General features: G+C 43.2%; 3 protein-coding genes across 5 annotated transcripts; all 3 read left to right on the plus strand.

Moving 5' to 3' along the window:
• itgb3a (integrin beta 3a) lies at nucleotides 1–11394 on the plus strand. Its single transcript, XM_029437588.1, has 15 exons — nucleotides 1–239; nucleotides 1504–1589; nucleotides 1875–2079; nucleotides 2761–3013; nucleotides 3137–3299; nucleotides 3415–3576; nucleotides 3683–3778; nucleotides 3878–3967; nucleotides 4085–4219; nucleotides 4291–4720; nucleotides 7704–7926; nucleotides 8809–8909; nucleotides 9133–9258; nucleotides 9622–9788; nucleotides 9961–11394. Exons 1-15 carry the CDS (start codon nucleotides 143–145, stop codon nucleotides 10024–10026), a joined length of 2400 nt encoding a protein of 799 aa, XP_029293448.1. The 5' UTR covers nucleotides 1–142; the 3' UTR covers nucleotides 10027–11394.
• Nucleotides 11395–12635: 1241 nt separating this feature from the next.
• Nucleotides 12636–15699, plus strand: mettl2a (methyltransferase 2A, methylcytidine). Its single transcript, XM_029437630.1, has 9 exons — nucleotides 12636–12818; nucleotides 13311–13399; nucleotides 13540–13808; nucleotides 14094–14143; nucleotides 14245–14305; nucleotides 14402–14541; nucleotides 14633–14739; nucleotides 15073–15138; nucleotides 15214–15699. Exons 1-9 carry the CDS (start codon nucleotides 12667–12669, stop codon nucleotides 15375–15377), a joined length of 1098 nt encoding a protein of 365 aa, XP_029293490.1. The 5' UTR covers nucleotides 12636–12666; the 3' UTR covers nucleotides 15378–15699.
• Nucleotides 15700–15893: 194 nt separating this feature from the next.
• Nucleotides 15894–26824, plus strand: tlk2 (tousled-like kinase 2). 3 transcript variants are annotated; one of them, XM_029437591.1, is made up of 21 exons: nucleotides 15894–16594; nucleotides 17652–17734; nucleotides 19135–19212; nucleotides 19313–19382; nucleotides 19464–19507; nucleotides 19657–19755; nucleotides 20442–20543; nucleotides 20763–20855; nucleotides 21060–21170; nucleotides 21318–21454; nucleotides 21639–21791; nucleotides 21898–21964; nucleotides 22053–22150; nucleotides 22239–22320; nucleotides 22770–22861; nucleotides 22981–23070; nucleotides 23158–23327; nucleotides 23485–23623; nucleotides 24253–24364; nucleotides 24608–24715; nucleotides 24869–26824. In XM_029437591.1, the coding sequence occupies exons 2-21, from the start codon at nucleotides 17654–17656 to the stop codon at nucleotides 25040–25042; spliced, it is 2100 nt and encodes a 699-aa protein (XP_029293451.1). In that variant the 5' UTR covers nucleotides 15894–16594; nucleotides 17652–17653; the 3' UTR covers nucleotides 25043–26824. The 3 variants fall into 3 exon arrangements, with proteins under 3 accessions (XP_029293451.1, XP_029293453.1, XP_029293452.1); XM_029437592.1 differs by lacking the exon at nucleotides 15894–16594 and adding an exon at nucleotides 17230–17248; XM_029437593.1 differs by lacking the exon at nucleotides 19657–19755.
• The last annotated feature ends 1112 nt before the right edge of the window (nucleotides 26825–27936 follow it).

The raw sequence follows: 27936 nt of genomic DNA on the forward strand, positions 1-27936 counted from the left end.
CTCCCCCCGATACATTATCTGGATGGAGAGTTTGATGCATGAGGCGAAGCTGTATGAGCCAACATGCGTCTAGTCATGTCAAGAATGAGGAAAGGCGTTCAAGTTGCGAAGTGAACAAGCCCACAGGGAGCACAGACGACCCATGTCAAGTCGGATCTGTTATTCTCCAGCCATGGCAGCTTTTGTACACCATCTAGTGATACTGTTTCTACTTTTGTTATCGGCAGCAAACGTTTTCGGTAAGTTTTTATTCCTTGAGCTACTTTGTAAAACTTTCACCTGCTTAGGCGGGCTGGGGGGTGTTTCCACCCGACTAGTAGGGCACTTTTCAAGGTACCACCTACTGTTAGTAGCCTATTTACAGTATATGTGCCGATGATTATTGAATGTAATGTTCTCCATCGGACCACAGAATAAGTGACTGTTAGCGGACTTAAATGGAGCGACGCTGCTGTTCGTAATTGCGCTGCGCTGCTGGAGTTTCTCCACCTTTCCTTATAAGGGAGTGAAACGATGTTTCCCAAAGCGTGGGGACCAGGGCTCCTCCACAGGATCCTCTGCTAAAAAACATTATTTAGATGCATTACCAGCAAATATCTATATATATATATACACCTATGTGTATGTGTGGTTTTACCTGTCCTCAATTAACTCGCAAACTAAACACAATGACTTTTCTGTAAAGTCTACAGCATCAGAGTTATTTGGAATACCTCAAGTACTGTAACTGAAGGGAAACATGTACTATGTGGTAGTATTCAGTGTTACCTCAGGGGCATTTGACTATGCCCGTTAATTTTGGATTAATATGACTTATTTACGAGTCAAATTAAGTTTATTTCTTATATATTCTGTCAGATCTCAAATGTAACACCTTTTACACAGGCAGGTAAACATTAGTGCTTAGTGAGCCACACCCATAGACCATGCTAGATAACACATAGTAAAGAGATTGGATTTATTTGTTGACTTACATAGAATGAAACGTTTGGTGCAATGATCCAATAACGCTCAGAAACTAGAAGGAGCATTGAGACTTCACCATCTTTCGTGTGAAACACTGAATGTGACGGCTGTGATCTCTGCGTTTGTGGTTGACAAAGAGCTGCCTGCCACTGCTGATTTAAAAAAAGGTGTTATCTACATATGACATACTGTCACTTAGATTAAGGAAAGGAAGGAAGGAAATGTACTTAGTTACATTCAACGTCAAGTACTGTACTTTCTGTGCAATTTTGAAGTAACTGTACCAATTTCTGCTACTTTATACTTCTTTACATTGTGAAATTCTCAAGCAGTATATATATGGAAAATGCTGCACACATTAAAGCATCAATAATTATAATTAATTAACATTATTCTGCATAATGAATACTTTTTGTGCTCTAAGTATATTTTGTATTTCTACTCTGTGGTACTGCTACTTTTACTTAAATATAAATATCTGAGTACTTCTTGTCTAACTGATTTTGTGTCACATTTCTATTGTTGTGATTATCGAAGGTTCCAACATCTGCACATCGCAAGGAGTCACCACATGTCAGCGGTGCTTGGCTGTCCACCCTCTCTGTGCGTGGTGCTCTCAGGAGGTAGAAACACACACACACACACACACACACACACACACACACACACACACAGTGTCGAGTCGCTCCTCCCATTCATTGCTCAGTGCAGCAAGTTAGAACACAAACCTCATTTCCCAACAGCATTCTTCTTTTTTTCATCCTCTAATGTTTGTTTTTCGACATGGTTACACATTGTAGCCGCTGAACTGTTACGTCGGCCTCAGTGCTCCTGTACGTGGGAGATACCTGAGCCGGAAAGCTTTTTTCTCAAATGGATTGTCTTTAACACAATGTTACTTTATTCAGGAGTATGGGAAGGGGGGATCCGGTGCGTCCCGCTGCGACCTGAAGCAGAATCTGCTGGAAGGAGGGTGCAGTGCGGATGCTGTCGAGTTTCCCTCCAGCACCCTGACTATCCAGGAGGACAAACCACTCAGCGACAAGGCCTCGGGCGCGGCTGACGATGTCACACAGATAAAGCCTCAGAAGCTCCATATGGCACTTAGACCAGGTACTTTTACACCCACTACACTAGTTGCTAACAAACCTACATGACCAGATACACCGGTGACAAGACACCAAGGACCATTACTGTGGTTGAGCCGCCTAATGTAGCAGAGCTGGTTGCACATCAGTAAAGCAACACTTCACCCACAAAATGACCATTTGTATATCAAGTACTCAGCCTGGGTCACCTTGAATTCTTGGAGAAAACGCTGATGTTCTCGCTCGCCTCCACGGTGAGTCGAAGAACCAAAAGACCTTGAAAAGTCTGGATGAATTGAAGTAAATGGGGACATCATTTAATAACTTTAATAACAATAAAACCATATCAAAGCAGCCGTTCACAAACTGTCACACAACTCGTGCAGTAAGTCTCATTTCACCAGTCGTATGCTCACTACTTCCCAAACACATGCATTCTTTCTAAAACGTTAACATTGACTTCAATTCATCAAGACTTTTCTACGTTTTTGGATTGGCATTCAAGGTAGCCTGGGGTGAGTAGTGCATTCCTTTAACACACATAATGCAACATATATACTTAAGGTTTCAGGACACGCAATTGATTTCATTCATTGTGCCACTCACTCCTGCATCTCTCTGCATCTCTCTGCATCTCTCTGCATCTCTCTGCATCTCTCTGCATCTCTCTGCATCTCTCTGCATCTCTCTGCTCTTTCCTTCTCAGGAGATTCAAAGCGTTTCACGGTGTCAGTGAAACAGGTAGAAGATTACCCAGTGGACCTCTACTATCTCATGGATCTTTCCTTTTCAATGAAGGACGACTTGGCTCGCCTTCGCACCTTGGGCAGCGAGCTCGCCGCCACCATGGGCCGCACCACAAGCAACCTACGCATGGGCTTTGGAGCCTTTGTGGACAAGACCATCTCCCCTTACATGTACACCTATCCTCCAGAGGCAGTGACGAACCCGTGCTATGGGTAGGTGCGGAGTTTCTTGTTGCTGTTACATTTGTGGAGGAGAAGGAGCTTTTTCTAATATTCTGAGAAAGTCTGTCCAGTTCACTGATTCCCTATCCCTACTCACCTCATCAATACATACAGAATCGGTACGACATGTCTGGCTCAATTCGGGTTCAAGCATGTGCTGTCACTGACGGAGAAGGTGGCTCGCTTCACTGAGGAGGTTGAGAAACAGAAGGTGTCCAGAAATAGAGACGCTCCAGAGGGTGGATTTGATGCTGTCATGCAGGCTGTGGTGTGCAAGGTATGAAAGTGTCACATGCACACGCTCGCTGAGGTGCAACACTGAGCGTGTGCATACATACATTTGAGTTGTTCTTTTACTTCGTCATGTTCACTTCTGTGTGCGTCATTATTAGGACAGGATCGGCTGGCGTCCGGATGCCTCACACCTTTTGGTATTCACCACTGATGCCAAAACTCACATCGCCCTGGATGGACGTATAGCTGGAATTGTCCAGCCCAATGACGGACTATGTCACCTGGATAATGAGAATGTCTACAACAAATCTACTGTGCTGGTAACCTTTACGTTCATCAGTAATTCACTTTGGTTTTGAATCATTTGTGCAGTTGTTGGACAGAGCTGGCGTCCATTGAAGATTATTTGCTCCCTGTGTCTTCCAGGATTATCCGTCTTTATCACTCATGACAGAGAAAATGTCTGAAAACAACATCAATTTAATTTTTGCCGTGACCAGCTATGTGGTGCCGCTTTACCAGGTAAACAAACTGCACTGCGTGTGCCACACAGCGTGGATTTGTTCAGGTTATTGACATGAAAAACTCACAGAGTGGCTCATCATCTTGCTGTCCTCCCAGGCGTACAGTCTGCTAATTCCGGGCACAACTGTGGGAACGCTGTCCGATGACTCTGGGAATGTTATTCAGCTCATTCAGGACGCTTATGCGGTGAGGATTTCCTAAATGTAGGACAATAAGTGTTGCATGAAAAGTCATGTAATATATTTCATCTGTAGACATGTGATACAATTGAACTGTTTAACCTCGTGACTTTGTGTTGAGCAGAAAATCCGCTCTAAAGTGGAACTGGAGATACTGGGAGTCCCAGAAGAGTTGAATCTCTCCTTCAATGCCACTTGTCTAAATGGAGAGGTCATCCCTGGACTCAAGTCCTGCTCTGGCCTCAAGATTGGAGACACAGTACGTATCTGTTGAGATGCTGACATGCACGTCTACGCACACGTTTCACAGAGACATTTCCTTCTCCTCAGGTGTCGTTCAACGTGGACGCTCAGTTGCGTGGCTGCCCCAAAGACAAGAGCAGCACTTTTACCATCAAACCTCGAGGCTTCAAGGATTCCCTGGAGGTCACGGTGGACTTTGCCTGTGGCTGCGAGTGTGAGGCGGAGGCGGAGGCCAACAGCCCCGTCTGTAACAACGGCAACGGGACCTACGAGTGCGGCGAGTGTCAGTGCCACCCGGGTCGTCTGGGCCCGCGATGTGAGTGTTCAGTGGAGGACTACAGTCCGTCTGATGATGTCAACTGTAGGCCAAAGCCAGGGAGCCCAATCTGCAGCGGGAGAGGCAACTGTTTGTGTGGACAGTGTTCCTGCCATGAAAATGAGTTCGGCCAGGTGTGGGGCAAATATTGCGAATGTGACAGCTTCAACTGCTTGCGCTTCAAAGGGGTGCTGTGCTCTGGTGAGTAGATCCACTTACTTCTATCTCTGCAGCCGTCTGCACTAGTTTCCTTTTTATTGAGAAACCTGAGCACATAAAACCTGAACCATCTGCATGGTTAGATATCATTAGGACGTGATGTTGTGTTTCTTTTGTAATTCGGATGAAGCAATCCTTTTACTTTTTGTCACTGATAACAGGAAAGTGGTATTTCCCTCCCTTTTCCTTCTCTGAGGCCCAACTGGACCTCGCTGGAACTTACTCTGGTGGTTTCCAGCCGCTCTCAGTCTGTAAACACTTCTTAGTCAGTTTACATAGTTTACATAGTTTACTGATATTTGACAAATCAAAAAATCCACAGCCTTTTGAAAGCTAATGTGCAATTATTATTGCTTCTAAGGGACATGTAAATAATTGCATAATGTAGCTGCCTAGCAGAAACAGTAATGTTTACAAAAGGATCAATCCTCTGTCAGGTCTGTAAACAGCAGCGAGCCGTGATGTGCTATCACCCCCTCCCACAGTTACTTAATCACAGTGCTAAAACTTTAATGTAACAGCAGTTTGGGCCTGTGGGTGTCAGGAGGAGAATAGCAGATTAGGAAACGAATATTTTATTTTCATGTACATTAGGCAGAATACATTTAAGATCTGCATACTAACTCTGTTTGGAAATGGAAACAAGAGAGTCGCCTGTTTAAAATGCCCTGCTGTAAAGGGCAATTCCACCAATTTGGAGTACTATCCAGCCTTTAACTTGTTTTCTGTGTAGTTGGAGGAACTTAAGAGGAAAATAACCAAAGAGTATCTCCGACCAAAAATGTTTCACCGACAGTGTTACCATCCAGGCTCATTGAGTGTGAAAAACGTTCAACGGGTCTAATTAAAAGATGCATTCTCAAGTTGCTTTATGGGAAGAAATCATTCTTTTTTTTGTTACTGTCTCTTGTGATCCCACCAAATGTGTGCAAGTGAAACGCTAAATCGTTGCATTATGCTTTTGCCATGAAATCATGACTCAGAGTTCCACACAGTCCGACAGTAATAGACTCAACATTCAGGAAATGGGTTTAACTTGACATAATAATCCCAAATGGTGTTTAAATACTTGTCACAGCCTGATAGTACTTCAAGTTCAAGTTCAACATTCGAAACTAAACAAAACGTACTTTGGGCTGTGTGTGTGTGTGTGTGTGTGTGTGTGTGTGTGTGTGTGTGTGTGTGTGTGTGTGTGTGTGTGTGTGTGTGTGTGTGTACGTGTGTGTGTGTACGTGTGTGTGTGTGTGTGTGTGTGTGTGTGTGTGTGTGTGTGTGTGTGTGTGTGTGTGTGTGTGTGTGTGACATATTTATATCAACAAGGAGGAGTTTGGAGTCTTTCTCAAGGGCGGTTGTTTATCTGAGGGACGGGTATTAAGGCTCAGTGATGACATCCAGGGTTTGGCTGCAGACGCTAACTTGCCCACCTACACACACACCTACACACACACACACAAAGCCATAGCTGCTTTCAGACAGTCCACAGAGCTCAATTTGGGGCCGCAAACTTGTTGTGTCTCAGTAGAGTTGTCTTTAGAGAGCGAGCGTCCCTCAGCCCCAGCTCAATTGGAGCTAATGTGACCCAGGGCTCCTAAAAGCTCAATCTCTTTGATATTCCCGGTGGCTGTGTATTTCTTCCTCTGCCGAGGGACTGTGGGACCAGTGGTGCAGGGCCAGGGAGCAGGAGTCGGCAAGCACAGCCCCAGGGCCCATAAATATGAGGGAAGAGAGAACAGGGAAGTTTGCATTCCTCTGCTGGCAATTTGCCCAACCTCTTCTCTCTCTGGCATGTTTCTATCCCCACTGCAAAAAAAAAAAGAGAGAAGAAGAGAGAGAGAGAGGGAACAGAGGCTCTCTTTTTACACAAGTGTAATGTTCTGTTTGACTGTACTGTCTTTATCCCTGTTTGTGTCCTTTTATCATGGCCCCCACGTTAACCATCTCCAGGCACGTGATTAATAGGCAGGATTACTGTGCAGTCTCACAGAGAGCGCGATGATGTAAACCTAAAAAAACTCCCTTTTTAGTGTGTGAATCACATTTTTAAACGAATAAGAACAAGACAACAACGCACTACACTGCCACAGATATCCACAGTTACAATGACACTGTAGTTTTGCAATGTTTTCGACAACAGTTTTAGCTGTTATCTTGTGGCCTGAGTGAGAACGATTGCTTTGCTAAGCATTATATGTGAGACTGTTAACCATTAACCCTGAACACGTCTGACAACAGCTATAAACACAATGCAAGAGAGAAGCCATTGTCGACAGGGTGGAGTCCGGGGAATAGTTTCCTCGAGCTTTCAGCGGCGGATGATTTGTTTTAAGATCTGGAAATAGGGACCCTTGGACCCTCTGTGATATTTCATGACCAGTTACTCCCCCAGTCTGATCCAGCTGAGCTGTGACTCACTCACTTTGCTCTTAGTCATCCACTGCCAAATCCTGTTTGCTTCCCTGCAAAGAACACTGTAGTCTCCGGGGCTCTGCCTTTGTTTCTAAAGTAGCTTAATCTCTCCGTCTCTGTGTAATCCAAGGAGAAAAGCTTGCCTCCCGATTCTGTCCGCAAATGGTTGCGTCACTGTAACACTGTTGCCAGAATGACCTGTGCTTTCTACACTTTAGTAGAGTCTGAGGAAGTGTTTGTGTCTTATAGCCAATAACACATCAGTAACACTTACACACCTAACACCAGTCATTACATTGTAGCAGAATCTACACACACACACATCCACAGGTACACTTGCCCAACCACGGAACATGATGTGCAATTGTGTCATTTGTATTTCGCAGTTTTGTTTGCCCTGCCCCACCCATGTGATTATCATCACTGAAAAACATATTTGAATTAATACGAGGTGTTGATTTGAGACGATACGAGATGTTTGAATCGTACACATTTGATTGGATTTGAAAGAAAACATTTGAAATGACTGTAACAGCGTTAACCTTCTCGATTCTTTTAGATCATGGGAAGTGTAGCTGTGGCATCTGTCAGTGTGACGCTGGCTTTAAAGGAGAAAACTGTAACTGCTCCACACGCATAGACCCCTGCATGTCCAGCATAGGCATGCTGTGCAGCGGCAGGGGTAGCTGCCAGTGCGGTGTTTGTCAATGCACTCAGCCTGGCGCCTACGGAGACACCTGTGAGAAATGCCCAACGTGTCCTGATTCCTGCACTATAAAGAAGTAATTCTATTTTTTTTTTAAAGCTTTAACAAACAAGAGACATAAGGGAATAAAATTAATAACAGATCAAACAAATGACAACAGATTGTGATTAGATATCATAAACATTTTGACCTGAGGCTGGTAAAAAACAATAGGATTCCTCAGGGAACCATTAATATCCACAGACACAGACCGGAGTGTTGATCAAATAAATATTTTTGATCTGATCGTGGCAAAAGGTCACCAAAATGATTAAATGTCACCCTATTTATACCACATTTCATGGAACATTTGCAAGTAGCAGTTGAGATATGTTGCTCTGGATCAAAGTGTTGCACTGAGTGACCGATCACCTGATCACCTGACCAAACTGAAGTAAACAATTGACTTTGCCGTCCCCACTAACAAGGAAGGAAAAATAGTCTTCAGCAAAGAGTTCAAAAGAGTGACTGAGCTGGTTGCACGCTGCAGTGCAACATTCATCCATCATTATATTCCCACATTCCAAGATGATAACAACTTCCTCCCACACATTTTGTAACACATTCAGCTGCGGTTTCATGCAGTTATAGACAAAGTACTCTTAAAGTACTTAAGTTTACTTACAAGTATGCATTCAAACTGTTACTTAAGTAAAAGTATCAGCATAGAAATAGATATGTTAAGAACATAAAGGTAAAAGTACTCATGCTCATCCTTAATAATACACAATAAATGATGTGTTGATTATAATTAGTATTATTAATCTGAATCTTACAACCTAAATGATCAAATGTGGTGTTACTGGCAGTTTGTCCATCTCTTGCATATCAAACTGAAACATGCAGCGCTACTAAAGAGCATCACGAGTAGAGCCCGCTGTGGAACGTATGAACGTAACCAAATGTACTCTGCTTACAGGAAGTGTGTTGAGTGTCAGCACTACAAGAGAGGACAGTACACCGATGACAACAGCTGCAGTAGAATCTGCAGAGATGAGATTAAAGTGGTGGACGAGCTGGGTGAGAACTATTCCATCATGTTAACCACTTGTGCTAATGCCCACTGTTGTTTTCCTGCTGCTGCTCACGTGAGCAAAATGCCCTCAGATGTAGTTGGAGGCATGCATTGTGGGAAAAAAAAATATACTGCACTGATAGATCTTCTATGTTTTTATAGATCACTTATTTATACATTAACACGATTGTTATCACCCTGTTTTTTCTTATCATCTTCCGCCTGCAGTTGTCCACGATAGCAATGCAGCTGCAGTGAACTGCTCATACAAAGATGAGGACGACTGCGTGGTGCACTTCCAGTATTACGAAGATCAAAGTGGCAGATCCATTCTTTATGTGGTAAAAGAGCCAGGTACTGTTACTCTCTGAGCATTTGTGAGACATTTAAACCGCCATAGAACTGAGCGTTATGATTTAAATGCATAATAAGGGCAGAGTAGCATGTTCTTGAATGACATTTCAGTCTGACAGGAAACATCTAAAGGGGAACTGTTCTTTTCTAAAGAAGAGCGCTAGTTACCCGCTAGCTAGATCCTTCCACAGAAACCCAGACATGTAGTGATGATGTACTCAATCGTTGTGCAATGGAGTGTTTGGCACTAGACTAAGGTGGTTGCTAAACTTCACGAGTAAGCTCCACTTCCTAACAAATGAAAACCAGAAGGAAATGATCTCTTTTCTCCCTTTGCCTCCCTTCCTGTCTCTCGTCTCTCAGAGTGTCCTCAGGGTGCTGACGTCTTGGTGGTGCTCTTGGCGGTGACCGGAGCCATTCTGCTACTGGGCCTTATCGGCCTGCTCATCTGGAAGCTGTGGGTCACCGTTCACGACCGCAGAGAGTTCGCCAGGTTTGAGGAGGAGAGAGCCAAAGCCAAATGGGATACGGTGAGAAATAGTTAGAATTAAAACACTAACAGTTTCTTATTCATGGATCGATGGCACACTGCTAATACAGTAGCAGAATATGGCTGCCATCTAAAGGGGAAAGTGTAAACTGTGCTTCACAAGGACATCTGTGTGCGACTGAATTAAACAGCATTGCCTCTGTTTTTCCCAGGCTAACAATCCTTTGTATAAAGGAGCCACCTCCACCTTCACCAACGTAGCGTACCGAGGCAACTAACGACTGAATGCAAAGAGAAGAACTCAGGGGTCAACGACAGAGATGGAATGTAGTAAAAGAGAAATGGATGGAAAGATCCATCACTGTAGCTGAAACACAGTTAATGCTGTCAACAACATGGTGTAATAATTGTACATATTGTAAAAAATAACTCAAACTGGTGATGTCATAGACGCTTGCCTGCTGTTAGTCTTCCTGTTTTTACACGATGTCATGTAATAAGTTCTGTACATGTCTTTAACATAAACAGCTGCACTGTAAGGGGCCCGGCCGCCCACAGGCCGTCCCTCGTGTGGGCTTTTTAGGAGGCTCTTCTATCACCGCAATATTTGTTGTTTAAATTTTTTTTAGAATTACTTTTTAGCTTGGCTCACATTTTAAAATATATATATAGGAATTACCGTGACCTAATAGTAACAAGAAAATACTTAAATTAATGGACCAATGACCAATTCGTGTTTGTAGTGATGAAATCCCCTTCTCCAGCCTCTAGGCTGACTTAGTTTACAGTGATGTTTGTGGTCTAAATTGTTTTTGAAATGCATATTCAGCAATGTACTTTGTTTAATCCCTGCCCCATCACCTGGTTTTGTGTTTGTTTGTTTTTTTATTCTTGCAAAATAGTGATCTGTCCTGCCATTGCTGAACTGTACATGATTTTTGTTTTCTACTGACCAGCACTATGTGAAACTACAATGTCACGCTGTTTATTTGTGTATATGAGATAAGAAGAGAGAAGGTTTTTATTGCACATCAAATGATTTTTGCCATAATGCATAGTAGTTGGTTTTATTGCACTGTTTTTAGGGGTTTGGCTATTGTTTGTTACACAGAGGAAATGTATAAAGATGAATTATATCTGACTTGGACAACTTTTGTATGATGCTTGACATATGGGTTCCTTTAAACAAATGTACAAAGCTACTTTTAACTTTTATTAAGATCAGACTTAGACAAAATCCTTTGAGAAATATGTTTCAAATCCAAAACAATACATTTTCAATTGATGTCTTCTTTGATTCATATGTCACAGAAGTGTCATATTAAAGAAACTATTGAGGATTAGTTAGCTAAGTTCTTACATTCAATTCAAGCACGCTCACTGTGACAGGGCGAGAATTTCCTTTGACCGCATAGTTTTGCCATCTAGTCTATCAAGTCATGGAATATTTCTTGTTGCATGGTCCATGTTATCAAACACAGGCTGCTTTTTCCCCTGTCTGCTCTTGTGCATTTCTCTTGTCACCACATCCTGTTCATCACACCAGCCTGATGAGTCCAGTTAATATGTGCTGCATCCAGTTGTTTGTATGCAGTCTGTTGGCACTTCAGTTCCCCTTGGAAATAAAAAAAGTACATTCATCACAATTGTCTGTATTAATTTCCCTATTAGCCGACATTAACTTACAAGTACAACAGATATGTAAAATGCGTTACTGGTACTGCTTAGCTGGTTACCTGTGCTTTTAGTTTTGCTCTTGCGGTGCATATAGATGATATAACCATGTAGAGAACTTCCTTCCACTGAAGATAATTATCAAACACTATGCATTTTGAAAGTCAAACTCTTTCAAAAGTTTGTATCAGTAAATCTCTAACACTAGGTGAAGATATAAAGAGGATGAAATGGTTCATGTGCCATGGTGGAACCTTTTTATTTATGAAACAGAAAACTGATAAATGTAGGAGGTCAAAAAAATCAATCCACATCTAACATCAAATTAGGGTACACGTGGGAAACTTTAGTTTGACGTGTTTTCTTTGTTTGTTCATTAAAAACATAGGTGACATAGGGTCACACTGACACCAGATAATCGTGGCTTATGTCTCCCTCTAGTGTATAAACAATGCACTGCTCATAAACTGCAGCACACATGTAGAGGTGCTGCATGAAAGTCTTGTGCAGATACATAAGCAGCCTATAGTACAGTGTAAACAGCTGGATGACAGTCTGGCTGTGACTTTTCAGTTATTATGATCGATAACTGGATATAGAAGCGTGTCTCCTTCACGTGCTGCTCGTAACATTTCTAATATGTAGATCGCAACTATAGCTTGCTATGCAGCTTCTTCTTCGGCCAGTGAGAATGAAGTAGTTTCTTTTATAATTATTATTTGTTATTTATTTATTGTACATCAAAAAAAGTACATGTCATAATCAAGAGCATACAGTTCACAACAATAAAAACATCCAAGCAAGCGAGCGATAGCAATAATAAACAAAAAATGACTAAATAAATGATAAAGTAAGAAAAGAATCAGGAAATAAGGTAAATATTTGTTTTAATTTTACAACATGTTACATATGCAGCAAATATATGAATAATTTTAAAGAAACGACATTTGTGTTGACATTTTAGTTATTGTTCACAAACTCTGTTTTCTTGTAGTTTATTGTTTTATTTGTTTATTGTGCTTTGGCAACAACATTGTAGGGGGGGGAAAGATAACTGGGAAATGTGCCTCGAGTTAGAAAGTGTGAGTCAAAAAACAAACATACTTAGCATCTTCTAAATACATTGAATCTATTTCATCAACATTTCGAAATACTAAGTTGTATTTCTATTATTCTTCTTAATTGCAATATGACCGATTGGTCCTGAACGCAGCACTGCCCCTCTTCCGCCGCATCATTAGAACATGGCGGCGCCCCATGCCGTGGTCGGTGTGGAGGAAGGCAGCAGCGAAACAGGGCTTATCCTGCCAGGTTCTACCCCCGCGGATGAGAAGAGACCTAAGTTCGGGACACGCTTCCTCACAGACCCGCGGCAGGTCTTCCAGCACAACGCGTGGTGGGTCATTTATTCCAGAAACCCAAAAGGGAAGACAGCTGTTTGGTGCGCATCTCTGTCAGAGCCAGTGTCCCCCCTGGCTGAAGCTTTATCATTACTTACATTAGTGTTACATTGTGGTCTTTTGCAGGAATTGATTGTATCCAATAATAAGTAAATGTTAAAGCTGTTATTTAGGAGCGACCTGATCTGATCCTATAACTGGCCATTAAATAATAATATAATGTAATTCCAATAATCATATGTGGATACAATTATGATATCTAGAACTATTACTCTATTCTGTTGTCCAAATGAACAATATACCTGAAGTCTCTTTTTTGTGTCAGTTTTACCTCACCCACATTGACAGTCTAAAGATATAAAGTATTGGATGTCCTGATTATCGTGTTCCCCATCTGTACACCACAAGAAAACCTTTTAATTTTAAGTATGTTAGGATTGACAAGTGTTTCTGCGCTGCTATTCACCGCATCACTTCACCCACTACAGGGACAATGTGGAGTGGACTGAGGAACAAGAGGCGTCTGCTAAGAAGAAAGTCTCCGAAAACAATCAGCCACTACCTGTAGAGAAACAAGGTAGTGCTGTTGTTGCATCATACACATGAACATCACAGTATGACAGCATTACTCTATGTTGTTTATGCATTACATTTTTATGTGATTAATGTGTATATTATGACTTTAAACTCTTTACCGCTTTACTCTTTTGTTTTCAGAGGAATACGACAGCCGGGCAAATGAGTTCTGGAATGGTTTTTACACAATCCATGAGAATCGTTTCTTCAAAGACCGTCACTGGCTCTTCACAGAGTTCCCAGAGTTGTCCCCACAGTGTCGCCTCGACCACGAGTCCCATCTCGAGGTCTCCGGCGCAGACGACGGTTCGCGGGATTGTCTTGATCAAGAACAAAGAAGGGAAGTTGCGGTTTTGTCTCCCACTGATGGAGACATCCCTGGCTCCTCTGCCAAATATCGCATTATGGAGGTGAGAGATTAATATACAAGTGAATCATGCACTGTTCTGTTATCTGTCTGTTTATCCGTTTACTAAAGAGCAACACAATAAAGAAATATCCAGCCTTCATCGTCTCACTTATGAAGAAACGTATTTTAGAAATGCATTTTCTAGTAATTTCATCAATCTTTTTCTCAGGATTAATTCCCCGTCAACACACTTTGCTACTATATGTATCGGTGTTTGACATGGAGGGCAAACTGGAATGACATTGAAACAACATAAATGCTATATTAATCCATGTTTATTGGACAGGTTGGCTGCGGTGTTGGCAATACCGTTTTTCCAATACTGAAGACCAACAAGTAAGTGCAGTCGAAGCATCGACGTGTCGTTTCAAGCCATGTTTGACTAATACTGTTATGATGTGCACGTAAAGGAATAACTGCACCGTTGCTCTTTACAGTGACCCGGGACTCTTTGTTTACTGCTGTGATTTCTCCAGCACTGCTGTGGAGCTAGTCAAGGTGAGATGGGATTAAAGAAAGGAGGATGTGTTCATGTATTCATCTCTGGGGGTTGTGGGCTAACTGATGAATTAATATTGCTTTTCTTGTCTTCAGATTAATCCAGAGTACGACCCCGAGCGCTGCTTTGCCTTTGTTCATGACTTGAGTGACGTGGAAGCCAATTACCCCGTCCCCGATGGAACCCTTGATGTTATAGTGCTAATCTTTGTGTTATCAGCATTGCATCCCAACAAGTATGAACTTCTTTCTCTGCTCTTCTTCTTTTCGGTTTTCACTCGGTGTTTATTGGATATAGCACTGTGTTAAAGTTTCACCCTGTCTCAGGATGCAGGCATCCATCAGTAGGTTAGCGCGGCTGCTGAAGCCTGGGGGAGTGATGCTACTCAGAGACTACGGACGCTACGATATGGCACAGCTTCGATTCAAAAAAGGTTAGTCCGGCGGGAGTTTAGCGAGGCTACAGCTGTTCAGAACTTCCAGATCCAGAAAGGTCTTCATGTCTTATTACTCGTGTTTAGCCTTGTTTTACTCAAAATGGACTATTGCGTTAGATCTCACCAAAGTAACTTTCTGTGTTTGCCATTTTAAACGACTTAAATATGTTAAAGAATATTATAGACCACACTTAATGTAAATAGTAACAGTAAGTCTGGCTGCATAGACCTGTCAGACTGTGGGTCCATATGCCGTGCTTCTAATGTACTGCAAACACATGTCTGCAATTTGTTGTAGAATAATGTTGTGTCCCTTTTTACTTCTTTTAGGAAGGTGTCTGTCAGAAAACTTTTATGTCCGAGGTGATGGAACAAGAGTGTATTTCTTTACTCAAGGTAAAAAAAAAAAGACTAATACAGATTTATTGGGATTATTTGCCAAATTTATTAAAATATGTTTGTCTACTTCAGATCATCTCCATGAGATGTTCACTGAGGCAGGGCTTGAAAAGGTGCAGAACCTTGTGGACAGAAGGCTCCAGGTGAATCGGGGCAAACAGCTCACCATGTACAGGGTGTGGATCCAGTGCAAGTACCGCAAGGCTCTACCTGAGCCACTTGAGACGCAGGGCTGAAACCGAGGGGAGAAACCGAGGGGAGAACCCGCCTGGCTTGACCTGACCAAGCTGAAACTTGGAGCTCAAATCAAGGCGGTGCTGGCTCTATTGTGATCGTGATAAAGGGGATGCAGCTGGATAGTCAAATGTTGAAAATACCTTTACACTATCTCAGCTGCCATAGTGTTGATGGAGTTGTTTTACAGCTAGGGTTTGTGATGGTGCTGATTTGCAATGTTGTGCTGATGACTTCAGTAATCTAAGAACGGGCTGGGTACCCCTGTTGAAATGTTTCTATTCTGCCAGATTCTGTTTTTTAATAAATAGAATAATTTTCTGAGATAACCTCATGACATTTTTATACATTGCAAAAACAATTAATAAAAATCTGTTTATTTCAAAGATGCTTTTAAAAAGTGTTTAGTGTAACAAATTAATCAGTTACTTCATGATCCATGTACTTAATTCAGTGTGTGAACATCATGGGAATGGCAACTTTCTGATAAGTGATCATGTTGGTGGTTGACTGGGTGGGCGCTGGTAAATTGTATTGCACCCAGAGGGAATTGCCATTGGTCCAGACAAGAGATTTGGGGCAGGCGTGGACTGAACGAAGGTGAAAATACTTGAACAATCTCACGAGAAAATATGAGATTTTACTGATTATTGTTTACATTGTAAAAACATGAGAACCGAACCGAATCGATCCGGATTCAACTGAAACGCCTGCTACATCACAACTTCCGAAACAGATGGTTTCTTCCCTGCGGCGAGGAAGGCGACTGGAGCCGAACTTTGTTTTGATCGAGCTGAAAGCCAGGACCCGAAATTGATCTCACCACCGGGGGAGAAAAAGATAGGGGTAACGCTAGTTTAAAGATATCATTTATACCTGGTGGAAAATCGCACAATTTCGAGGGTCGCCATTGTGTGAAAGGAGATATACCCGACATAGACACGGTATGGTCCTCGGTGAGAGGGATGAAATGGGGATCCCCGCCTAAGGTGCACAGCAAGGCGGGTTTGGGATACCCGGAGTTGTCGAGGCCTCCGAGGGAATCCACCGTCGTCTACCTTGAGCTACACCGCCCACTCCAGTGTCTCGATCGTTAACAGTCAGCACGCGAGGGACGCGGCTGTGGATGCGGCCTAGCCTGGGAGGGTCTGCCGAGCAACGGGGAAACAACGGGGACGGTTTCAGGCCCTCCGGAGGACCGAGAAAATATTAAATTGCAGTAAGTATTTCGTTAGGTTGTCGAACACTTATTTATACAGTGAGTCCAGGCGTCATGCCACCATCAGCTGACAACACAAAACCGAGAGGATGCTTCTTTTTGACAGACGAGTTAACGCTAGCCTGTTGGCTAGCTAACGCTAGCTATCTAACGTGTGTTTATAAAATAATGTAACTGTTGCGGACAGTAGTTATGTTTCCCCCCTGAGTCTTTATCTAAACAGACGACTGTTTAAATGCCAATATCATTTACTATTTGTTTTGTTTGGGCACGTTATTCGACTCAATCAGATCTAATGTTACTAGCTAACGTTAACAGTTAGCTCTTAGATTGCAATGCTAGCTAAGTGATGGCCAACATCAGTAGGCTTGTTAGCTCGTTTATCCAATGTTAGCTAGCTACTTCGCTGATCACTGATGATGTTTCAAATCGTTATGTTAGCTAAGTCAACAAACTCTATCACTAATAAAGTTACACCGACATAATGACTAGTATTTATCCCTAAATGGACACTAATTATGTAGGTTATACTATCACTGTAATGTATACAAGTTATAGATAACAGACATGGCAGTCTGTGTTGGGCGTGTAACTCAAACGTTAACCTTTGCACAAGCTGGACACTTATTGTCTATTGTGGCCTTTTCCATTGCTGTGAGTATACTTGGCAGTCCCTCCATTAGTGACCTTTCATAACTCCAGCGCCATGTAACTTAGGCCAGGGTGTTATCACATGATGCTATATTATGGCAGGCAATGACTTTACACATCTGGTCTTTGATGCATGTTTAGTATCCCATATTGGCTATATTTGTGTGCATTTTAGTGATGTGAGTACTCCAGTTGTATGGCTGGTGTTTGCTTTACATGCATGATAGTGGAAAACATTATTGTCAGGCTTATTGATGACTCAGAACAGGAATTTTCCACATCCTTATAGCTAAAAACAGCCATGACTCATCACAACTAATGCCTTTTGAAACCGTGATCCGTCACTCCCAGTTGAATATACCAGACACCACAACACCTTCCTTAATCTCTGCTCTTGTCTCTGCAGCCATGATGGAAGAACTGCACAGCCTCGACCCCCGACGGCAGGAACTGTTGGAGGCTCGCTTCACTGGGGTCGGCGTAGCTAAGGTTTGTGTTACAGCAATGCCGCTGAGGTGAAGCAGGAGAACGATCTCCTGTCAACGTGTTTATAATCGCAGATTTTTGTGAATCTCTTCCTTTCTTTGTCTCAATCTGCCTCAGTATCATTCTTGTGTTTGGCCTGGACAAGCTTGGCCCCACTCCTTTTCTTTGTCTGTCTCTGGAGAAGGTTGAGCTGTGTCTGTGTTTTTTGGCTGGTGTGATATGGCATCTCTCCCTGGCTCATGATGTAGAGGCTGCATATGCAAGTGGTGATGCCTGCCAAAAAGGCTATAGACAGGACAGGGGTGGTAGGGGGAGGAGGAGTGAAGGCAGAGGAGGAATGCAGAAATAGTTCTTGACCAGGTGTGAGTGGAGGCAGCGTTTAGCTTTCCACCCTCTTACTTGCTACATGGATTGAGCCGTCTTTGTGGAAGGTGATCTTGGAACAGTTAGGAAGCGAGAGTCAGCGCCAGGAGTGGGCCCCGTGCCAGCCATAGGCAGAGCTGATCCCAGAGCATGGCATGGCTGCTGCCGCAGAGAAAATGGCGGCTCTCGCTAAGGCATCATGCCACAGCCACCCAGGATGACAAGAGATGCAATGTGTGTAGGGGGGAAGTGAGAGAGAAGTGTGTCAACAAATGACTGAAGAATTATGGGTTGGTGGCATGAAAGCCCTTTTAATGTCAGAGCAGTGTAGAGTTTTATTCTTGACCTTGACCAGACCTGTTATCACTGAGTTGGTATAAAAGAAAGGGACATTGTTATCTTCTGAGGACAAAGGGCGAGCAAACCTTTTGGTAATGGAACAGAGAGGGTCTACTAAAATAGTTGGAAAGTGAATTTAGTATTAAACAAGGGGTAAAAACAAGCTGCCATTCTTAAATCAAGCAAAGCCTCTTTCAATGGCTTTCTCCAGAGGGAGGTGAATAAAAATCGGCTCACCCTGGTCAACAGGAGAAAAATGGATGACATTATCTAAAGGTGACAGACAGAGGGAGGAATACATCCCCAGCAGCATGCCTAATGTTCAGCCATTTTAGGAGGGTTCAGTGAGAGAGCTCTCGTGTGCTCTGAATGACTAAGTATCTCTCCCTGATTGGACAGTGCCTGCTGAATTTTGATGTGACTTCATTTGACTGACAGGCATCACCTAGGGAACCGGCGTTATGGCTGATGCAGGTCTAGATTCAGTGGGAAGTTAATGATGACAGTATTTAGCCAAACCTCCGCATCCCTTCTCTGTTTCTCACCCATTTTACTCCGTTTTCTAACTCTCTCACTACTGCATGCATACACAACATGTGCATGGGCACACATTTGAAGATACACTTCTCTGAATAAATCTTGTGCATCTTTTGTATTTAATTGCTCCTTGTGCTTCATGTATTTTTACCTCATTTTAACAGGGCTCCGGCCAGAACCAAAATGAGTCATCCAATCAGAGTCTATGCAGTGTAGGCTCGCTCAGCGACAAAGAGCTAGAGGTTAGTCTCCGTTACAAACAAACAGCATATTTTAAGCCAAACATCTCCTTTGTTGTTGCTCTATTAAACATGCGGTGGATTCACAATACTTTCCTGACAGACTCCTGAGAAAAAAGCAAATGAGCAGAGAGTGAGAAAACGGAAAGCAGACCATTTTGACGGCAGCCAAGGTAAGCGTGTTCCACTGTTATGATACTCGTGTGTCCCAAACATCAGCTTCTCTTTCTGAACTCCCGTTGTCTCTCTTTTAGGAAAAGCAGGTGCAAGGGGACATAAAATTAGTGATTATTTTGAGGTGAGTGGCAGAAAAGTTTTCGGTTTCTTTGTGTGTATCCAGCAAAGCTTGTGAGCTCTAAAATGCTTCAGTATTAACTTTTCGTACTTACTTTCTAACCCCCCCCCTTTCATTGAACTGCTTTCTTCTCTCTTTTACGTGTCTGTCAGTTTGCGGGAGGTAGCGGTCCTGGTACCAGCCCTGCCAGGGGAATTCCACCAGTGGTCCGCTCTTCCCCACAACACTCCCTCTCCAACCCCCCTGTCACGGTGAGCATGTTTGCTCTTTGATCTGACTCGTGCCTTTTTTATTAATTTTTTTATATCTCTTACCTCCGTTTCCTGTCATTCTCTCTTCCACGCAAGTTATTTACATCAAGAGGTCAAATTTGTTTACAGGTGGGAAGAAACTGATGTGGCCAATAATTCTACAGATTCAAACACACTTCTGTAAAATGTTCCTACAAAAGCCGCAATAATGAAGTAGAACATATTGCAGAAATTGATATGCTGATATAAATAAATGGACAAGCCGGTCGTCAAATGTTTAAAGAAAAGAAGTCGAGATTAACCTGTTGCACTCACCTTTTTAGTGTTTGATTATTATTTTCCAGACAGTGGTAGGGGAAACGCTGATAGCGCTTTTAGTACTCGGAGACGTGATATACTTAAAACTCCATTTTATTAAATATATGGCTCTCAAGGAAATACATTTAAAAATATTTGGCTTTTATGGCTCTCCCAGCCAAAAAGGTTCCCGACCCCTGGTCGACAGTTTCTAGTCAGAATTTCATGCAAATGTATTTTTGCCAGATTGTCCTCATGTTGCGTGACGACCGGCAGCTGCAGGTCTCCATAGATTCTCCATAGATTCCTAAATGTGATTAAAATCCACACATTAGGACACCCTCTGTCTCTGTAATGTTTTTATTGGATGAATGTTTCTGCCTCCCCAGGTGCAGCAGGGAAGCCCCTCCTCCGTAAACTCGGTCAACACGGAGCACTCGACGTGCTCACTGAAGCCTGCTTCTCTTCACATGCTCCACAAAGCCACACAGGTACTTGACATGCCATCAGGCTCATTGAACTCTTATTAGTAGTCAATAAGCAGGTGTGATATATAATTGGCATATAAATAAATACATTTGCAACTGAAAACAAATAAGCAACTGGAAGAGTTTGTTAGATGGGACTACTTGTTGTACTACATTGTTCCCTGATACAGAATGATCCACCATTAACATAAACACTGTTTTTGTGCTCACTGTACCCTGTAGTCTGACCTTACTATAGAGAAACTAACAGCAATGGAGAACAACAAGAACTCTGACCTGGAGAAGAAGGAGGGCCGAATAGACGATTTGCTGCGGGTACTAATCTCATTACATTTCATCCCTACTACTTTGCCCTTTTGGATGGTTTTTCAAAATATCATATTCTCTGTCTTGGTTTTTCACTCGAGGCATGTTAGAGTGCACACATTCCTTCTGTCTGTACGTGTATACACAAGTTAACGTTTTGTTAATTCTTTTTACCTGACCTTTTTTCCTGCGCGTTTGTATGTTCTGCTCCAGGCAAACTGTGATCTGAGGAGACAGATTGATGAACAGCAGAGGATGCTTGAACGATACAAGGAGCGCTTAAATAAGTGTGTGACCATGTCTAAGAAGCTGCTGATTGAAAAAGTACGTTTGTCTAATAGCACTGTGACTTATTTTAAGCTATTAGAGTCCAAAGTGAGGGATTCATTGTGAGCTTTTGACATGAGCTAGTTTTAGAAGCCCTTATTTAGGACCACGTCTGATGTCTGCATTTCTCTGCCCTTCCTCCAGTCCAAGCAGGAGAAGATGGCGTGCCGGGACAAAAGCATGCAGGACCGGCTTCGACTGGGTCACTTCACCACAGTGAGACATGGAGCGTCTTTCACTGAGCAGTGGACGGATGGATATGCCTTCCAAAACCTTATCAAGTGAGAACTTTCATGATTTAAAATATGAAATGAATGACACAGCTCAGTTTGGTATTACACAGATATCGATGGAAGTGAAAATGTTTTTTTTGCTACTCAAACAATCTTCACATTGAGGTCAGACACAAACTGATGATGCATGCATACGGTCTTTATGTCATTGCAATGTGTCCTCTGTTTTCAGGCAACAAGAAAGAATAAATTCCCAGCGAGAGGACATTGAAAGACAGAGGAAGCTGCTGGCCAAACGCAAACCGCCCTCCATGGTCCAGACTCCACCTCCAAGCCTGGAGCAAAACAAACGCAAAAGCAAAACCAATGGAACAGAAAGTGAAGCGTACGATGCTTTTGTTTGTGATTCATCTTCTCTCTCATTCCAGCTGTTTTTCTCCCTTTGCACGCATGTCGGAAGTTGCACTGAGTTTTGTTCTGTGTCCTTGCAGGTTATCACAGGCCGAGTACCACGAACAAGAGGAAATCTTTAAGCTAAGACTAGGCCATCTTAAGAAGGTAAAGTCTACTTATTGTGATCTGTTTGTTTTGTTTAGTTGTTTTGTCAGCTGCACAGGTTTTGATGTTGTTTTGCCGTCCTTCGCAGGAGGAGGCAGAAATCCAGGCGGAGTTGGAGAGGTTGGAACGAGTGCGGAACCTGCACATCCGAGAGCTGAAAAGGATTCACAACGAGGATAATTCTCAGTACGGTTTCTCCCTCTCTGGTCCTTTCCTCGTTTGTCTGCACTGATGTCTCATTTACACAACTTGAACTGTTTCTCACCCTGTTCAGATTCAAAGATCACCCTACGCTAAATGACCGATACCTGCTTCTCTATTTACTCGGACGGGGAGGTTTCAGTGAAGTTTACAAGGTGAGAGAAACCTTCTGATACTAGTTCATGCACTATGAAGACGTCCCAGTTTCTGTTTGTGCATGGAGAACAGGCAGCATTAGCACTCTGTAATTAGTTGTTCTACAAACTTGCACAATTTGGTACAATCATATACAATTTCTGCTGCTTTTAAAGTCATGTTGCGAGTAGATTGAAGTCACGTCAAAGATTGTGACCATTGTCTGAAGTGCCTCTGCTGTACAGACTTTGGAAAATATGAGGATGTGTGTTTTTATTACTCTCAGTTGAAATCATCAACAGTTCAAAAATAAATGATGATCCCAGAATGTGAGAGTAAGAATCGGCTGTGATCGCTGTGAACATGATGAATGGCCTCAGCCTTTTAATGTGAAGCAGGAGCCTCACTGCAGTTAAAACAAGTCATGACAAATGCAGTTCCTCACTAATGTGAGACATTTATTTTCCAGGCCTTCGACTTAACAGAGCAAAGGTATGTTGCGGTCAAAATCCACCAGTTAAACAAGAACTGGAGGGATGAGAAGAAGGAAAACTATCACAAGTGAGTCCTTTTTTATATTTCAAATGTCCTGTGCATTATTCATGAAGCCATAACCTTCACTGTGTGTAATCCACTTTTCAAATGATTGGTGTAAATGTTGAAATGCTCTTTTGTTTTAGACACGCGTGCAGAGAATATAGAATCCATAAAGAGCTGGACCATCCACGAATAGTTAAACTCTACGACTACTTTTCGCTCGACACTGACTCGTAAGTATTTTCCTTTTTAAACAAACGTCCTTTTCAAAATGTATACTTGTGATGTGGATAAACAAAGTTCCCCTTATTCCCGAGCAGGTTCTGCACGGTCCTGGAGTACTGCGAGGGCAATGACTTGGACTTCTACCTGAAGCAGCACAAGCTTATGTCAGAGAAAGAGGGGCGCTCCATCATCATGCAGATTGTTAACGCTCTGAAGTACCTCAATGAGATCAGACCGCCCATTATCCACTACGACCTTAAACCTGGTGGGTCTCTAAGAGCTCGTATCATCTTGTTTCAGTTTACTTACACACGGTTACTTCAAATGAACGACTGCAGCTACATTAGTGATGATGGGAAGATTTTCAACTACGCAGACATTTTCTTTGATATCTGTAAATCCTTTCCCCCCCCCCTGCTCAGGTAATATCCTTCTGGTGAACGGCACTGCCTGCGGGGAGATCAAGATCACAGACTTTGGCCTGTCGAAGATCATGGATGACGACAGCTACAACTCTGTGGATGGCATGGAGCTGACGTCACAGGGAGCAGGGACATACTGGTAAGATTTTCACTACTGAGCGTTTATCCTCTAGGGTCAAATTTATGTCCGGTTGTCAGGGCTGAAATATTTCTCAACGTCTGAGTGCTTTCCCCACAGCGCAGTGCGTTAGAAAGTCATTGTTTTGCTGTGCAGAGGAACTTTATTGAATAGAAGGTATAAAACAAAATGGTGAGATCCATCCAGAGAGCAATACATCATAGCTTGTAATACAAAATATCATATGTTTTGTGTTTAATGACCTGCCCTTTTTTTATTGGGTTTCATGCCTTCCTAATTGAACGCTTTGAACCCGGCTGCACACTGCCAAACTATTCCATAACATAACTAATATGTCTGTTAACACAAGTTCCCTTCGAATCACTTGGGAAAATGCTGCAGCAATGAGTTTACACTTGGCACATACAGCAGTGTCCTATATGGTTACTGTGTGACGGCACACTGGCCCCTCCAGGCTAACGGCGTCATGTCTCCCACAGAGTAGAGTCTGTCGTTTCATTTCACAAGAGAATGCAAAGAACATGCACGCTTCAGACGTGTTCGTGTCACGACTACCTTGAAGCTAGACGCTATAATTACATCTGTTGAAACTGATTCATATTAACATGGCTCCCTTTCTCTCTTTTTAGGTACCTGCCCCCGGAGTGCTTTGTGGTCGGGAAGGAACCACCCAAAATCTCCAACAAGGTGGATGTGTGGTCTGTGGGAGTCATCTTCTACCAGTGTTTGTATGGCCGCAAGGTAGGAGACGCACACTGAAGAACAACATGAACAAGATATTTAAGCTGTTAAGTCATTTATAAAGTCTGTAGAATGCAATGAGGAGAATTCCCTTTGGTTACATGAATTGTATTTTTAATGTAAAAATATATTTTTAGACCAAATAAGTTGAATTGACATTTTATTCTGGACATTGTACTGAACACTTGAATTGTTCCTACTCACTTCCTTTAGTTCAATAACACTTGTTCTCCTTCTCTTTAGCCCTTCGGCCACAACCAATCCCAGCAGGACATCCTGCAGGAGAACACCATACTGAAGGCAACAGATGTGCAGTTTCCCCCTAAACCAGTAGTCACACCTGAAGCGAAGGTACAACACTCTCACATGACGTCTAAGCATCTTCATCTCCCAGAATACCCTCCGGCCCTATGTCTCTATTTAAACTGTAACTCCTCATGTTCACATGCATAGTTTTTATTTTAATGTATGTAATGTCATTACAATATCACTCTCTTTCTCCAGGCCTTTATAAGGCGCTGTCTAATCTACCGTAAGGAGGACCGCATCGATGTGCATCAGCTGGCCAGTGACCCCTTCCTCATGCCCCACATCCGCAAGTCAGTGGCTTCCTCGGGCACCTCGGGCATGGCCGTGGCCTCCACATCCAGTTCCTCCAACAGCAGCGCCTCAAACTGAGCCCACGCCCCTTAACTGACTGACTGCACCATTTAAAGGGGTGGGGTGGGGGCGACGCCATATTGTGTCCTCCTTCCAGACAGCATCCCACCTTGCCATGAGGAGAAAGAGAAACGGGTCAGACCAAGGCGAGGGCTGGGTGAGGAGTCATGGACGGGGTTGGGAAGGGAGACCCACGTCACCCTTCATCCCTCTCATGTCCACCCATCCCAGCCTACCTGTCCTTTCTCAAAAGGGTGGTATTGTTCTGGGGGTCAAAGCCCTGGACGACTAACGCAGTAAGGTTTAGCACTGTGTTGGTAAAAAAAAAAAAAATGGGGTTCAGTGTTTGGGATTTTTCTTTTCTGCTTTAAAAAAGAGAAAATAAAAAGTGTAGAACTGCTTCAGCTTGGCCAGATGGAAAGGACTGCGGAGGGCCTCGCACCCGTACACACTCACACATTACACCCCATGCATGAGCCATTCTGGTCCAAGGTAGTCTGAACTCCCCAAGCTCAAACATTTAGTTTGTTCTCATCTCCCTGAACCTAACTGACAGAACCAGTCTGGCCTGTTTATTGTATCGAACCCTAAATATCTACGGCACCGTCACCCAACCCCCCGCTGTTCTGGGATCCCCCCTGCCCCGCTTAAATTCCAGACCCAGATAGATTGTGACGAGGAGGGACAGAAGCTACTATTCCCCGTCTCCTCGTCCAGCTCCTGTGACCAAAGCTTGTAACTTCCAGCTGGTGGCAGTGTTCCACCTCCGTTTTTATATTGACTGGTTTGAGTTGTGTTCCTTGATATGAAGTGGAAGCTGTTGAGAGATGACCCCCTTTTACATTTTTTTAAAGAACTTTTCAATTTAACCAGTTTTATGGAGAAAACTGTTGTTTTTCAAGTTGCCTTTTAATTAGAACTGTTATTGCTTTTGATTGACCCCCCCCCCCCCCCCCCCCCCCCACTCCCATAAACACACATATTTATTTAGGTATGTTTGAATTTATTTTTGGCCAATAAAATGCAAGGGACTGGTTTACCTAATGGTACTGTTGGGGGAGATTGGGCCTTAGCAGAGAGTTGCATAAACCATTAAATACTATTGGTTAAAATGGGTTTGTTGTTCTGGGCTTCTGTCAAACTGCTTTCTCTGAAGGATTAACTACCATTTACAGCACCGCTAAAGATGTATTCATGAGTATTATGTCTGGATTAGATTGTTTTTAAAGTGTGTTTACAGACTATAAACCAAACGTACGACTTTGGCTTCCAACGCTCCCAAAAAACTATACTGGAGTAATATATCTTGTCATAAATCCAGCGCACCCCTTCCATTTAAAGTGGTTCGCTTTCTGCTCGTCGGCGTAGGTCGAGCCCTTCATGGAACGGAGGCTTTAGCGCTGCGACCCTCTAGGTCGGCTTGAAAAGGTCCGGGGTGAAGGTACAGCACCCCTCGCCCACAAGCGCTCGCATGATTAAATCATTTCAGGATTTAGATGATATAAAACAGGATATGTTGAAAATAAATAAATAATAAAAGGCTTTTTTTTTTTTAAAGGATAAGTGAATTGATTTAAAAGATGTCACTGATGCAAGGCTCAAATCCTCAGGCGGGTGCTCCAGAGCTGATGGACCTTGACCGAAATCTGTCACCTTCAGTCTTGAGCCGGGACTCAGGAGCAGCCAGCAGAGCCCTGCCTGAGGATCTGCTTCATGGGGGAGCACTAATGCAGCAATGTAGGCTGCACATAGACGGTATAAAATAGGGCTGAACCCTGAAGTAAAATGTTAAAATCGAAACACCATCCAGTAAGTTCTTATTTGTCCTCTCTGTGGTGACATGTTTAATGATGAGGGACATTGTCGTTCTAGAAAACAAACTGGCACGCTTGTGAAACGCCATAAAAGGCGTTTGGGAGCAAACAAACATTGATACTCTGTATAGACGCCAAGTAGCTCTGTTTCTCGACACATACTCCACATGTCTATGGATTAGGGGACATCAGTCAGATCATCCATCCTTCCATCTTGGGCTGTGTCACTCCCCCCAGCGACCTGTTCCAGCTCCTCCTGGGGGATACCGAGGCCAGGTGAGATGTATAATGTCTCCAGCGACCCTGGGGTCTCCTACCAGTTGGACCCACAAAGGAATGCATCCTGATCCTGTCTCTGTTTGACACAGAGGAGCAGTGGCTCTTATCCGAGCCCCCTCCAGACCTCTGAGCTCCTTACCCTATCTCTAAGGGCAGACCCAGGCACCCTACGGAGAAATCTAATTTCAGCCGTTTGCTATCTGATTCAGTCCCGACCTCACGACCACAGATGAGGGTTGGAATGTAGGCTGAATGTTACATTTAAAGATTTGACTTCCGTATGAGCTCCCTCAATCCGCCTGTCGACCTCACGCTTCATATTTGAACTTTTTCACTTGGGTCAGTAACACATTCCCACAAGCAATCCGCGGTTCGACTGCAGAAGACCATGGTCTCAGAGTTTGAGGCACTGACTTGATCTCCACTGATAACCGCCCCCAGTGCGTGATGAAGGTCACAGCTCGATGAAGCCAACAGAACCACATCGTCTGCAAACAAGCAATACTGTGTTTCCAAAGAATCTCCCCCCCCCCCCAAAAAAAAAAATCATAGACAAACTTCCATGACCCCTCTTGTAACCCTGTACGGGTAACATGCTGCTCCACTGTTCTATGACTTGCTCAGAATCTGCATTGCTCCTCCTGATTCTGAGGTCTGACACACACTGCACCGTGTCATACGCTTTTCCCAGGGGGGGGGGGGGGGGGGGGGGGGGGGAGAGAGGAGTGTTAGTATGGGGGCAAAAAGACACGTCTGTGTAAATAAAATATGCAAATAAAACGATAAATTAAAACAATGAGTATGTATAGGAGGGATATA

This window comes from Cottoperca gobio, chromosome 8 (assembly GCF_900634415.1).
Source record: "Cottoperca gobio chromosome 8, fCotGob3.1, whole genome shotgun sequence".
Classification (NCBI taxonomy): domain Eukaryota; kingdom Metazoa; phylum Chordata; class Actinopteri; order Perciformes; family Bovichtidae; genus Cottoperca; species Cottoperca gobio.